The sequence below is a fragment of the Podarcis bocagei genome (assembly GCF_964188305.1).
Source record: "Podarcis bocagei genome assembly, chromosome: 13".
Lineage (NCBI taxonomy): Eukaryota > Metazoa > Chordata > Lepidosauria > Squamata > Lacertidae > Podarcis > Podarcis bocagei.
The window spans coordinates 10,774,275-10,787,481 of NC_138138.1; the positions used below are offsets into that span (position 1 = coordinate 10,774,275).

The following is a 13,207-nucleotide window of genomic DNA, read 5'->3' on the forward strand; positions in this document are numbered from 1 at the left end:
ACTTGCCGATCAGAAGGTCGGCGGTTCAAATCCCCGCGACAGGGTGAGCTCCCGTTGCTCGGTCCCTGCTCCTGCCAACCTAGCAGTTCGAAAGCACGTCAAAGTGCAAGTAGATAAATAGGTACAGCTCTGGCGGGAAGGTAAACGCCGTTTCCGTGCGCTGCTCTGGTTCACCAGAAGCGGCTTAGTCATGCTGGCCACATGACCCAGAAGCTGTACGCCGGCTCCCTCGGCCAGTAAAGCGAGATGAGCGCCGCAACCCCAGAGTCAGTCACAACTGGACCTAATGGTCAGGGGTCACTTCACCTTTACCCTAAGTAAGTGCATAAGTAGCCTCATCAATTTCAGTGAAGCTTACCTTGCTCCATCTGGGCTAAGTGAGAATGTCTTTCTGGGAAACTGTTAAATTTCCATATACATACAGCTTTTATTAAGAGTATGCAGCTGATAGCCAGAAGTAAAATGGGCCAGTGCTATCTGGTGCTGAGCGCATGATGTATTTTGATGTGCTCTCTTGCAAATATGTAAGAAAAAGTCTGTCATCAGTAAGAACCTTTTTACCTTTCCTGAATATGAGCTCAGCCCATATGTTGTCAAGGACTTCCCTCCAACCAGGACAACATCATCTCCAAATTTGTATGATGATTCGAGAAGAGATTCCACAGTGAAAGGGACAGCTTCCATGCTTTCTCTGTCACGATCCCATTGAAAAAGGTCCCCATCCAAGGAAGGAATTATCATCTTATTCCCAAATACCTACAAAGCATTAGAACAGAAATACATATAATGGCAACCAGGACACAAACATATTTTGTACCAAATGTGGGGCACAATGCAATAATAATTTGTAGCTTAATCTTCATAGTTTGTCTTTTACATGTCTACTGTAAATGTCTGCTATACATTTTACATGTCTACTGTAAATTGTGAATATTCATTTTTAGCTACCGGTACTTCCTCCACCTTTAGCTTGGCATGGATGGAAATGCCAGTTTGTGTGTTTTGTATTGGAATCTGCAATAGCTTTTATATGCATAGACATTCTCAATATTTATTACATAGCACTCAACAAGTGTTCTTTAGGCAGTTTACAGTAACAGTTAGCACTATTTAACAAACAAATAAAGCAAACAAAAAATTTAAAGCAGAATAAATAAAAAAGCTGCAGAATAAAACCAAAGTAAAACTAGAAAGGGAAAAAACAATAGTGCAGTATCACTATTACTTCCCTGGTTCAAAACACTATACTTCTGTTGATGCAGCCTATAATAGCATTAGTTTTGTTTTGTTGGGTTCTTGTTGTTTTGTTGGGTTCTTGCTGCATCACACTGTTAACTTGTTTTAAGCTTGTTGTCTACTAAGGCTCCCTAGATCCTTTTCACATGAACTACTGGCAAGCCAGGCGTCCTCCATGTTAAATTTGTGCAGCGGGTTCTTCTTCCCTATGTGTAGAACCTTATATTTGTCCCTATTTGAATTTGTTTTGTTAGTTTGAGAGCAGTTCTCCAATCTGTTATGGTCATATGGAATCCTGATTCTGTCTTCAGTAGCATTGACTACCCCTCCCAGTTTGGTACCATCTGCAAATTTGACAAGCATCCTCTCAATACATTCATCAGTGTCATTTATAAAGATGTTGAACAACATGGGGAGAGGTGAAATATGAATAAATATTCCCTCCTCCTCTGGGTGCCTCTGCAAAATGAATGGTGTCAGAGAGGCTCACCTAGCACCTATTTTGTCTTGTGGGTGGGCTTTTCATGGAGGACACCTGGCTTGCCAGTAGTTCATGTGAAAAGGATCTAGGGAGCCTTAGTAGACAACAAGCTTAAAACAAGTTAACAGTGTGATGCAGCAAGAACCCAACAAAACAAAACTAATGCTATTATAGGCTGCATCAACAGAAGTATAGTGTTTTGAACTAGGGAAGTAATAGTCCCGCTTTACTCTGCCATGTCAGACCACACCTGGAGCTCTGTGTCCAGTTCTGGGCAATACTATTTAAGAAGGGTAGTGACAAGCTAGAATGTGCGCAAAGGAGAGCAGCCACGATGGTCAAGGGTCTGGAAATCAAGCCTTATGAGGCACGGTTTAGGGAAAAGAGGAGACTGAGCAGAGATAAGATAGTCATCAAAGATCTAAAGGGCTGTCACGTGGAGGATGGAACATACTTGTATTCTCCTGCTCTGGAGACTAGCTGGGTTAAGGGGCTGTGAATGGCCCAACGTCACCCTATGATCTTCATAAGTGAGTGGGGATTTGAATGCTGATCTGCCAGGTTCTAGTCTGACACACTAACCACTACACCACACTGCCTTCCTGGAGTCCTCCTGCTATGGGGCAGCTATATAAATTTAGTAGGTAAATAAATATGGGGAAAGCAAAATCTCACTTAGAGAAGCATCTGAAATATTTTCCTTGAAGCTTGAATTTGTTCTGTATTGTTTTATTCGATGTTTTAATGTGCTGTAAACCGCTTTGAGATTTAATAATAAAGTTTGCTGCAGTAAAGGCACCTGGACATTCCATTGTAGCGACTGTAACCTAGGTTTAAGGCACCATTTGCCGATTAGCTTATATATCTGATGCTGATCTTGGCCTCTTCCAGCAATTGTTCCCTAGGGGAGAGAGTTGTTAACAGTGTTTAAAGCAGGGGTAGCCAAGGTGAAGCCCTCTTCAAGTTGCTGGACTACAGCTTCCACCATTCCTCTAAACTGGCCATGCTGCTTGGGACTGATGGGACTTGGCTACCCCGGTCTAAAGGAACTGGGAAGTTCCGTCTATCTTAGATAGTGGTGTGAGTGACTTCCTTTTTAAAATCTCTGCTTAAACTGCCATCTACATTCTTGGATGTTCAGATTTTAAAAAACAGAAACGAACGTTTTTCATTGCGCATGCACAAAGAATCCCCTGAGTATGTAGAACAGCTTTCTTATTTTGGGGCAGCCTCATTTCATATCAAAACAGAAAGGCACTTGACTATATGAATTAAATATAAGACAGAATTATGATTTCTGTTCGGTGAAGTTGAACAAATGATGACTTAAATTGACAGTTCACAAGGCATGTGTAAGTACCTTGTGATACCCTACATCCTTTGTATCAAGATAATTGGACATGACTGCCTGGATGACTCATTCTTGCATTAGATGAGATAATGCTTTAAGCAAAAAGGAAGAGGGGGTGATGTCATTTCTTTACCTAACTTACATGCCTTTGCTGATTCTTACCGCCTCCCATGAAATCCCTTTCTACTTCCGCATGATAGTACACATTATTTGAACCTCTTCCTAATTCCACTGGGAGCCCATGCTCCCAATCTTTCTGGAGCATGTGGTGATCTCATCACTTGACTTATGCATACATCAACCAGAAGAGTCTGGTTTTAACTTCACTTTACTTCTTGAATTCTGAATTGTCTCCACTGGCATTGATTTCTGCTATCACAATCCTTCCTCAAGACCTTTGAGCCCTCCAATTTATAGTCTGGGTTTTCAGCTGGGAGATTCCAGGTGAACTTTTTAAATTATACATTGCAAGAATATCCCTATTTAGAATGTTCTAAAGCAGTATAACCAGTTTGTTTTTTTCTATGTTCTCAAAAATTGATGGTTCTTTGTTCTCATGCATAATGTGATTTTTCACTAATTTCTATTTATATAATCTTAGCTGTAATATCTGTTCAGCTGTTTTGTATTGGCCATCCCAGAATACCATACAGGTGCACTTCCTCTTACTGAGTGCTACAGGAAGCTTTGAACATGATCTGCAGTGGCAACTATAAGCAGACTGCTGTCTTTATGTGCAGGCTATGCATAGGCAGCCTAACATGGAATATGTATAATCTGTGTGTCCTTGACTGCTTTTAGGGATAAACCCTATAAATAGTGCAAGATAGGCATATCCCAACTGAAACTCATTGGCTTCCTTCTTGGTTTCATCTACAGACTTCCAGTTCTCCTACACTGCTTCTTTAGAAGATCTTGGTTTTTCCCCTTAGATATAAACTTTGTCTACTGCTGGAATGTTGATTTAGTTGGTTAATGTACACCTGCTGATTCATTGGTTTGTGGCCAAAAATACCAAATAAGTAGATCACCTGATTACCTAGTTTGCAAAGGTACGGAAGACAAGAGGTCAGAACAACCCTAACTCCTGCTACCTTAGATTTTGAAAACTTAACCCTGTCTTGCCCACAGAGTACTCTGGTGAATTTGGTCACTTCTGTATAGTTATTTGCATTTATTTATAATCTACAAATTTAACTGTAATTAGGGTTCGCTCTTCCTGTCCACTGTCTACATGTCAGCCTGTGAATTCACTTAGGCTTGTTTTCTGCAGCGCTGCTCTTATGTTTGCAGGGAAGGAAGTGAGAGAAGAGTGATTCCTTCCTTTAGGGAAAAGGCAGGCTGCTCATTCACCTTTCAAAAGCTGCATGATATGAGATTGGACTCTGATGTTCCTGAGAAAATCTTTAGGGATTCTTCTTAAGTTGCCTTGAGTCCCATCATGGGTCCCTGCAGGACCCCATGTGACACATATTCCCCAGGATGATGAGAAACTGTTACTGAGCATTCTTTGGGTTTGGTCAGTCAACCAGCTACAAATCCACCTACGAGTTATCTCACCCAGTCCACATTTTACCAGCTTCTCCACAAGAATAACACCCCACTCCCCAGTTTAAAAGGCCTGTTTAATTTGCCAAAGGCCTGGGAGAAGAGGAATGTTTTCCTCTGGTGCCTAAAGATATGTAAGGAAGGTGCCAGGTGAGCCTCCTTGGGGAGAATATGCTACAAATAGAGAGCCACCACAGAAAAGGAGCAGCAACAAATGGCAGAAATGCATATAGAAAACAAGTAACACAATCCCAGTGAACCAGGGTCTACAATAACGCTTTATCAGAAATATACAGTGGTGCCTCGCAAGACGAAATTAATTCGTTCCGCAAGTCTCTTCGTCTTGCGGTTTTTTCGTCTTGCGATGCACGGTTTCCCATAGGAATGCATTGAAAATCAATTAATGCGTTCCTAGGGAAACCGCCTTCAGACCAGGTCCGGGGACAGTCTGTCCCCGGACCTCTTCTGAAGGCTGGGGGGGGGGGGACAAGGGCTTTTCTTCCCACCCCCAGCATTTTAAAAAACCCTGGGACAGCGGAGGACTTCTCCGCTGTCCGGGCGATCTTAAAATGCTGGCGGGCGGCATTTTAAAATCCCCCCGGACAGCGGAGGACTTCTCCGCTGTCCGGGGCGATTTAAAAGCCCCTGGGAAGGCAGGCAGGGGGGACAAAGACTTTTGCCCCCCGCCAGCCTTCAGAAGAGGTCCTGGGGGCAGCGGGAAGCGAAGCGCTTCGCTTCCCCGCTTCCCCCGGACGTCTTTTGCAGCAAGGGGCTGCGGGGAGATCGCTATCTCCCCCCAGCCCCTTGCTTCAGAAGAGGTCCGGGGGCAGCGGGAAGCGAAGCGCTTCTTCCCCGCTTCCCCCCGACGTCTTTTGCAGCAAGGGGATGCAGGGAGATCGCTATCTCCCCCCAGCCCCTTGCTTCAGAAGAGGTCCGGGGGCAGCGGGAAGCGAAGCGCTTCTTCCCCGCTTCCCCCCGACGTCTTTTGCAGCAAGGGGCTGCAGGGAGATCGCTATCTCCCCCCAGCCCCTTGCTTCAGAAGAGGTCCGGGGGCAGCGGGAAGCGAAGCGCTTCGCTTCCCCGCTTCCCCCGGTCTTTTGCAGCAAGGGGCTGCAGGGAGATCGCTATCTCCCCGCAACCCCTTGCTTCAGAAGAGGTCCGGAGGCAGCGGGAAGCGAAGCGCTTCTTCCCCGCTTCCCCCCGACGTCTTTTGCAGCAAGGGGCTGCAGGGAGATCGCTATCTCCCCGCAACCCCTTGCTTCAGAAGAGGTCCGGGAGCAGCGGGAAGCGAAGCGCTTCGCTTCCCCGCTTCCCCCGGTCTTTTGCAGCAAGGGGCTGCAGGGAGATCGCTATCTCCCCGCAACCCCTTGCTTCAGAAGAGGTCCGGGGGCAGCGGGAAGTGAAGCGCTTCTTCCCCGCTTCCCCCCGACGTCTTTTGCAGCAAGGGGCTGCAGGGAGATCGCTATCTCCCCCCAGCCCCTTGCTTCAGAAGAGGTCCAGGAGCAGCGGGAAGCGAAGCGCTTCGCTTCCCCGCTTCCCCCGGACGTCTTTTGCAGCAAGGGGCTGCAGGGAGATCGCTATCTCCCCGCAACCCCTTGCTTCAGAAGAGGTCCGGGGGCAGCGGGAAGCGAAGCGCTTCTTCCCCGCTTCCCCCGGACGTCTTTTGCAGCAAGGGGCTGCAGGGAGATCGCTATCTCCCCGCGGCCCCTTGCTTCAAAAGAGAAGACCCGCTGTCCCCGGGGGCAAGCTTCGTTTTGCGAAGCAAGCCCATAGGGAAATTCGTCTTGCGAGGCAACTCGAAAACGAAAAAACCTTTCGTTTTGCGAGTTTTTCGTCTCGCGAGGCGTTCGTCTTGCGGGGTACCACTGTATTAAAAGCACTTGCAACCGTCTTTCACCTTTACTGCAGCTGGAGTAAATAAAACAATGAACAGAAAGAGGTGTGGCAATACAGGAAGATGAAATAGTCAGTAGCTATAGTATCTATGATAACTTGTCTGAGCAAGCAAGGATTCGGAATTAAAAACAAGGTTTGGAAGGTGAGAATGCAACTCAGTTCCCTACTTTGATCTGCAAAATGTTGTAATCACTAATTGAAGGTCTTTTACCTCAGTATCAACCAATCTTAACTGAAAGATTAAGAATTAAGTAATTAAGATTAAGTAGAAGAATTATTAATAATTTTTAAGGTGTGGGAATAAGAATTAAGCAAAGGATAAATACTTCTCTTTCTTTCTTTCTTTCTTTCTCTCTCTCTCTCTCTCTCTCTCTCTCTCTCTCTTTCTCGCTCCAAGTTCAGACCAGCTGTTATAACCTTGGGTAATTATTTTGATATAGTACAACTTCATATTACTGCATTTCTAATTAAAAGTTAAACTCAAGTTGCATTTCAGCTGACTGAACAACCTTTAAGAAAATGCTCAGTGTGTTCTACAAGATGGAAAATAGATTTTTACTCTGAGGGAAATACCACTGATTTCAATACAACTCCCATGTAAATATATAAGGTCATGCAAGAATATTTTATAGTCAAAATTCAAAGACATGAAGTGTTTTAGAAGTACATATTTTGATTGTTTCTTTGCTGCCAAATGGATATAGGAATGCAGCCTAAAGATATTTTCTTCCATAGGGTTAATGCTATTCAAAATTAAGATACTAACTAGCTTATTGGAGGATTGTCAACCAGTGTGACTTTCAGTTCTGACAGGCTCTTAATGTTCAGGTCCCTAGAGAGGCACGGGGAAAAGGACTTTGACCTTTTTAATCCTGCCATTAATGGCCCTATTTGTTCTATTAATGGTCAGAAAAGGGAAGATTTGCAAAAGCAACTGAAGGAACTGCTACAATGGCATTCTATTGTAAGGAAGAAAAGTATTCTTTATTCATTTATACACTGCCTTTTGGCCAAGAAACCCAATAGATTTACAATTTAAAGTATCAGAGTCAACAAATAATATCCCCCCCCCCATGTCAACTTTAGGAACTGATGGAACAGGCTCTCTCCCCTGGCGTTCCTCACAGTCTTACTCAGAAGTAAGTCCAACAAAATTCATTGGTGCTTACTTCCATGTATTTTTGTAATAAATCTATTGGCTAGAAAATAAAAGAGTCAGATTAGGACAGGATCAAATCCATAATATCCCCACATTTTGTGTTTGGTACCAGAAAAACAATGCAAGTATTTAACATATGAGTTTATATGGACACATTTGTGTGGTAAAGAGTAGTTTTAAAAATTAGAACACTGATATCCAAGTAAATACTAGTGAAGTTGATAACGTTTTTTTCTGGTCCTTACAACAGATGCAAGAGTCAAGAGAGCTTTTTGCAAATCTTAACTTAAATGCAACAATGTATTTATCTTACCTCTGGTTTACTGAGGCTAGAGGAGACAAGAGAACCTGATCCCACATCCAGATCCCACTGCTTTCTACCTCTGTTCTCTGGGTCTAGAGCAGCAATCCGTCCATCCAAAGTGCTTATGATTATTAATGATCTGTAAATGGAAGACACATCCACAAGTCAGAACTAGAAATCACACTATTCCAGGGTTCATGTTTTTAAGACCCAAGACCCACTTAATGCCAACTTTTGACAGGAAACCAACATCAACCCCAACAACAAAAAAATAAGAACCCAAAATAGTTTGACCCACTCTTAATAGAGGCATAACACATGTGGGATCATTTTCACATCATGCAGCCTGGTGATGTGCCCATCCGTGTGTTCCCTTGACCCTTCCCCTCTTGGCTTATTAAAACATGCTGGTAATGGCTAGTTGGGTCCTATGTGGGATCAATGTATTCTTGTGCGAGGGACTGGTCCCAGGCATCTTGAACAGGCAGCAATATGACTACTACTGAAAAAAACGACCTTGGAGCCGTTGCTTTGTGGCAATTATTGCCCAGTCATAAACACCCAATTTGAGGGGAAGATAATGAACAGGGTCATGGCAGGAAAGTTACAAGCACTCTTGGATAAAACAGATTACCCAGACCAATTTAAGTCTGGGTTGAAGTCTGGTTATGGAACTGTATCAGGTTTGGTCTCTCTGAGAGATGTCCTTTATCAGGACGACAGCAGGAATGTGACTCTATTATGTCATCTTGGCTGCGAGTCCTTGAAGATCTGCTCCCTGTGTTGCTAGCCTTTCTCCACCTAACCTGGGAGGGTGGAGCCCTGACTGACTCCAGCTACAAAAGCAGTTGAACACTCTTGGGCTGTTTTATAGTGTTTTGCTGAGGGAAAGGAGGTGTTGTTGTTGATATTAATTTTTGTATCTTTATATCTTCTTATGATTTATGTGGAAATTGTTTCAATTTGGTTGTCTACTTTTTAATGTGTTTTATCTATTGCCTGTGGCTTTTGTTATGTTTGCGGTTAGGTAACTATTGTCATGTTGTAAGCATGGTTTTAACCATGGACAGAGAGCGTACAAATAAAATTATTATTATGATAGCTCAGACACTTTTGATACCACTGCCCATGGTATCTTGATGAACCAGCTCTGTGATGGGCACCAAGGGCACAGTATTACCATGATTTCAACCCTATCTTCAGGGTTGGTGTAATAGAATATCACTATGTATTCAGCCCCCTAACAGTTGTGCTGTTGGGTGCCAATTTAGTACCTAAATAAAACCACTGGGATGAATAATTAGATTTCCATTTTTCTGTAGCAAGGAGAGGAACTGGGCCAGTTTCTGAAGTCTGATGACTAGATGAAGGCCAATGCAGTTTGAATCCTGGCAAGACATAGGAGCTGTGGGTGAGCAGTTTCTTAATCTATTCTCGATAATTGGTCAAGTCCCTGCTTCAGATGGGGCCGTATTCCCACTGAAGGAGCAGGTTGGTAGTCTGGGGGTTCCCATGGTTTCATTTCTATCACTACAGTTGCAGGGGATGCGAGTGCCTCGGAGTGCCCTTTTCAGCTCTGGCTGGGTCACTTCTGGACTGTAATAGCCTGGACACTGCAATATGCTTCATGGGGTGCTCCCTCCAAAGCTTGCCTGGAAGCAGCAACTGTTCACTGGGGAAGATATTGCCATCACGTTATGCTGCTGCTGAAAGAACTCCGCTGGCTGCCAATTAGCTACCAGACCTCCTACAGATACTCTTACATCAGGAGGTTTATTCTATGTACCATGCAGAACTTGGGATGTTTAATGTGGCAGCACCTATCCTTTGGAACTCTCTTCTGTTGCATATCAGGCAGCTGCTGTCTCTACTGACTTTCAGCAGCTACTGCAGACCTTTTTCTAACAAGATTTTTAAGTTGAGATTTTTATCCTAGCCTGCACAAGCACTGGATTAGAAATTGTTTTTATTGTTAAATTGCCTTAGGACATTTCATAGGAAGCAATTCTTAAATGAAGTCAAATAATAAATAAACATTTCCTTCCCCATTTGCCACATATTTGTATTGGCACTGGATAATCTCTTGTCTTTTCAACCCCTTGGGGAGCGGGGACAAGAGCAAAGGCACAGCAAGATTAGTAGCAGGGCTGCAACCAAAGTAGGATATACTGTACTTTCACAGTACAATGCGAGTGGAACTGCAGTAGATCCAGATCCTCACAATTATTAAGCAGTTGCATTGCACCTTATGCAAAGCACGTCCTGAATCTCATTGCTGCATGACATCCCTTCAACAAATGAGCCCTACTCACAAGCAGAGATTCGTCTCAGCAAAATTTTATAGTTTTAGACAAAGTTTCTTATTTTTAAAGATAACTCTTAATTATATCCCTGAACTCCAGTATGTTCAGAGTCCTCTTGAGCATCTCTTTGGAAAACCCTCAGTAGTCTAATACAGTGGTACCTCGGGTTACATACGCTTCAGGTTACAGACTCCGCTAACTCAGAAATAGTACCTCGGGTTAAGAACTTTGCTTCAGGATGAGAACAGAAATTGTGCTCCAGCGGCGTGGCAGCAGCAGGAGGCCCCATTAGGTAAAGTGGTGCTTCAGGTTAAGAACAGTTTCAGGTTAAGAACGGACCTCTGGAACGAAATAAGTACTTAACCCAAGGTACCACTGTAGTAGTGTAATTTCTTTCATAAGCCATACCTTTAGACAAACAATTCTTTCCAGAGCCAAAAGGTAGTGCTTTTGTTTGAACAATTATAGTCACAAGACAAGTCCAGCCTTATCATGTTCAAGGCTGATGCCATGTTTATTCAGAACAGAAATAACTACCTCAAGCAGGAGTTACGGTAATTACGACTATGTACTCTGGTTTCATATTAAGAATGTCAAACAGATATAGGAAGCTGGAACACATTAATAGCTGTATTATAGTGATTCTACACCACAACCCCATAATACTAAAAAATTACTAAATTGTGTGTTGTGTACAGTCGTACCTTGGTTCTCGAATGGAATCCATTCCAGAAGGCCGTTCGACTTCCGAAAATGTTCAGAAACCAAGGTGCGGCTTCCAATTGGCTGCAGAAATTTCCTGCACTCAATTGGAAGCAGTGTCAGATGTTCAGCTTCCAAAGAACGTTCACAAACCAAAACACTCACTTCCAGGTTTGTGGCATTCGGGAGCCAAAACGTTCCGAGTAACAAGGCGTTCGAGAACCAAGACACGACTGTACACATCTCAGATGTTAACAAACACTTAGGGTGAGTGAAGTATTTCTGATTTGACAATATATAATCTTAATTACTGATTCCAAATACTTGCAGATATTTGCCTACTTGGATGTCAGGACTATAAGGCATTTGACATTTGTTACCAACCAGTTTTCAGACATTTTTTTCTAATATCATCACTGTACTATTATATTTTTACTATTTGTACACCACTTTGTATTTCTTATGTAAGTGCCATTTATAAATATTTAAATATATTACACATATCCAATGTGCATTTCTGCACCTAGAGGGTACTGCCATCTTCATTTATTATGAACCCCAGCCTGCCCCCTTTCTATGACCTCTCATGCAATTAAGAGATACTGACCTGTAAGTCCCATTGCCTTCAAAAAGGCTTACTGTATGTGTATGAGGCTGCAGCCTAAGCCTTTCATATGGTTGAGGCTGCAATCCTATGCTTACTTACCCAAGAGTAAGCTCCACTAAACAAAGGATATAATATTTATGAGTAAACATGCACAGGATTCCATGAAGCAAGCTGATGTGGGGCGTCACCCTGAAAGGAGAAGCTAGCGGCAATACAAGCGAGGTTGGTTAGGGGCTGCATCTCCTGCCGCCTGACCCCCAACAGCCGCCACCACTCACCACACCATCATGCACCCCCACACACAGGTGGAGCTGGTGCCCCCACAGCCACTTCCTGCTCAGCACCCAGCCGTCCCCACTGCCAGGGGCTTACTGCTCACCACTGCCGGACACTTGCTGCCTCCTGCTCCTCAATCCCAGCAGCTGCAGCAGAGCACTTATGGGTGGTGGTTCACTCCCCTACTCACCCCCCTGGGTCATCTTCCTCCTCCTTGCCCTCTTCAGGGCAGCCCAGGCGTGAGTAAAGGAGTGTGCCACTGCAGACAGGGCTGAGGAGCAGGAGGCAGCAAGCACCAGCAACAGTGAGTGCCTGGCAGTGATGAGTGCCAGGTGCCAAGCAGCAGCAAGGGGCAGGAGGTGGTGAGCAGTGCCAGGGGTTTTGCCAATAGGATTGTTTTATAAGATTCATGAATATGCAATATGGTACAGTTTTGTTAAGCTATAAATAATTTTAATGCTGTTAAAGCCATAAAATAAGATTAAGACTAACCAGCAAGTAGTTTGTACAGTACTTTGATTTTTCACAAACCACTTTTTCTGCAGCTTCATATTTTATAAAAATGTCATTTCTCTAGCCTTAGCTGGCTTGTGGAGCCAGCAGAGTCACCAGGCTACTACTGAAGCCCAGGGGATGCTGCTGACCCAGAGTTCATGATGGGGGCACAGAAGCTAATGCATAGGAAACTGAGGCACTTGGGTTGAGACATCTCAAGTACCTTAAAATCAATTATAGAACCGGGGGCAGGGTGTGTGTGTGTTAGGCCTCCAAAACACTCATTTCCCCTTGTCCCCTTAAACCTCTCTCAATCACCCTATTGCTTTCACCACATCCGCTTTTGGGGCTGTCCCACTGTCCTATCTTTTGGACACTGAATTCACTTTCAAAGGTGTGAAAAGAAAAAGAGTGCTTTGTGGGTGTTCAATGGTGTGGATGGTGATGTTGTACAAATATAAGGAAATGAGAGCTTTGGGATGGGAAAAGGGTAAATTTGATTCTTGGACATACAGTACTGAACTTAAGACAAAGAAGAATCCGAGCAGATCAAAGGAAGCAGATGCAAGTGCCAGATTGTACAGTATGAATAATATTCTGAGACAGAGAGGTGGACAGCATATAGGCTGTACTGAAAGCAGATGGATGACTATTTAATGGTAGTCGCTTCAAAAGTAAGTCTGCATAGGAATGAGCTATAAGGACTTTTTTGTGGCTGTGCAGAGGCTTGCATACACAAGATTCTTCAAATCATACCACTACCAGAGGCATGCAAATATTACAGCCGCAAAGGACTGTGATCATGGTTTAAACATTTTAATGCCTCTGGAGGTTTCAGCACAAGCATGG

The 13,207-nt window shown here is 43.8% G+C and overlaps 1 protein-coding gene across 2 annotated transcripts in view; it reads right to left on the minus strand.

Annotated features, from left to right (window-relative positions):
• EIF2AK3 (eukaryotic translation initiation factor 2 alpha kinase 3) overlaps window positions 1-13,207 on the minus strand; it is a 43,222-nt gene that overhangs the window by 27,582 nt on the left and 2,433 nt on the right. For both annotated transcript variants that reach the window (XM_081166149.1, XM_081166148.1), the window contains exons 2-3: window positions 7,985-8,114; window positions 562-756 (exon numbers count right to left, since the gene is read on the minus strand). In XM_081166149.1, the coding sequence (XP_081022275.1) occupies window positions 562-741 (180 nt within the window). In that variant the 5' untranslated portion in view covers window positions 742-756; window positions 7,985-8,114. The remainder of the gene's footprint in view (window positions 1-561; window positions 757-7,984; window positions 8,115-13,207) is intronic.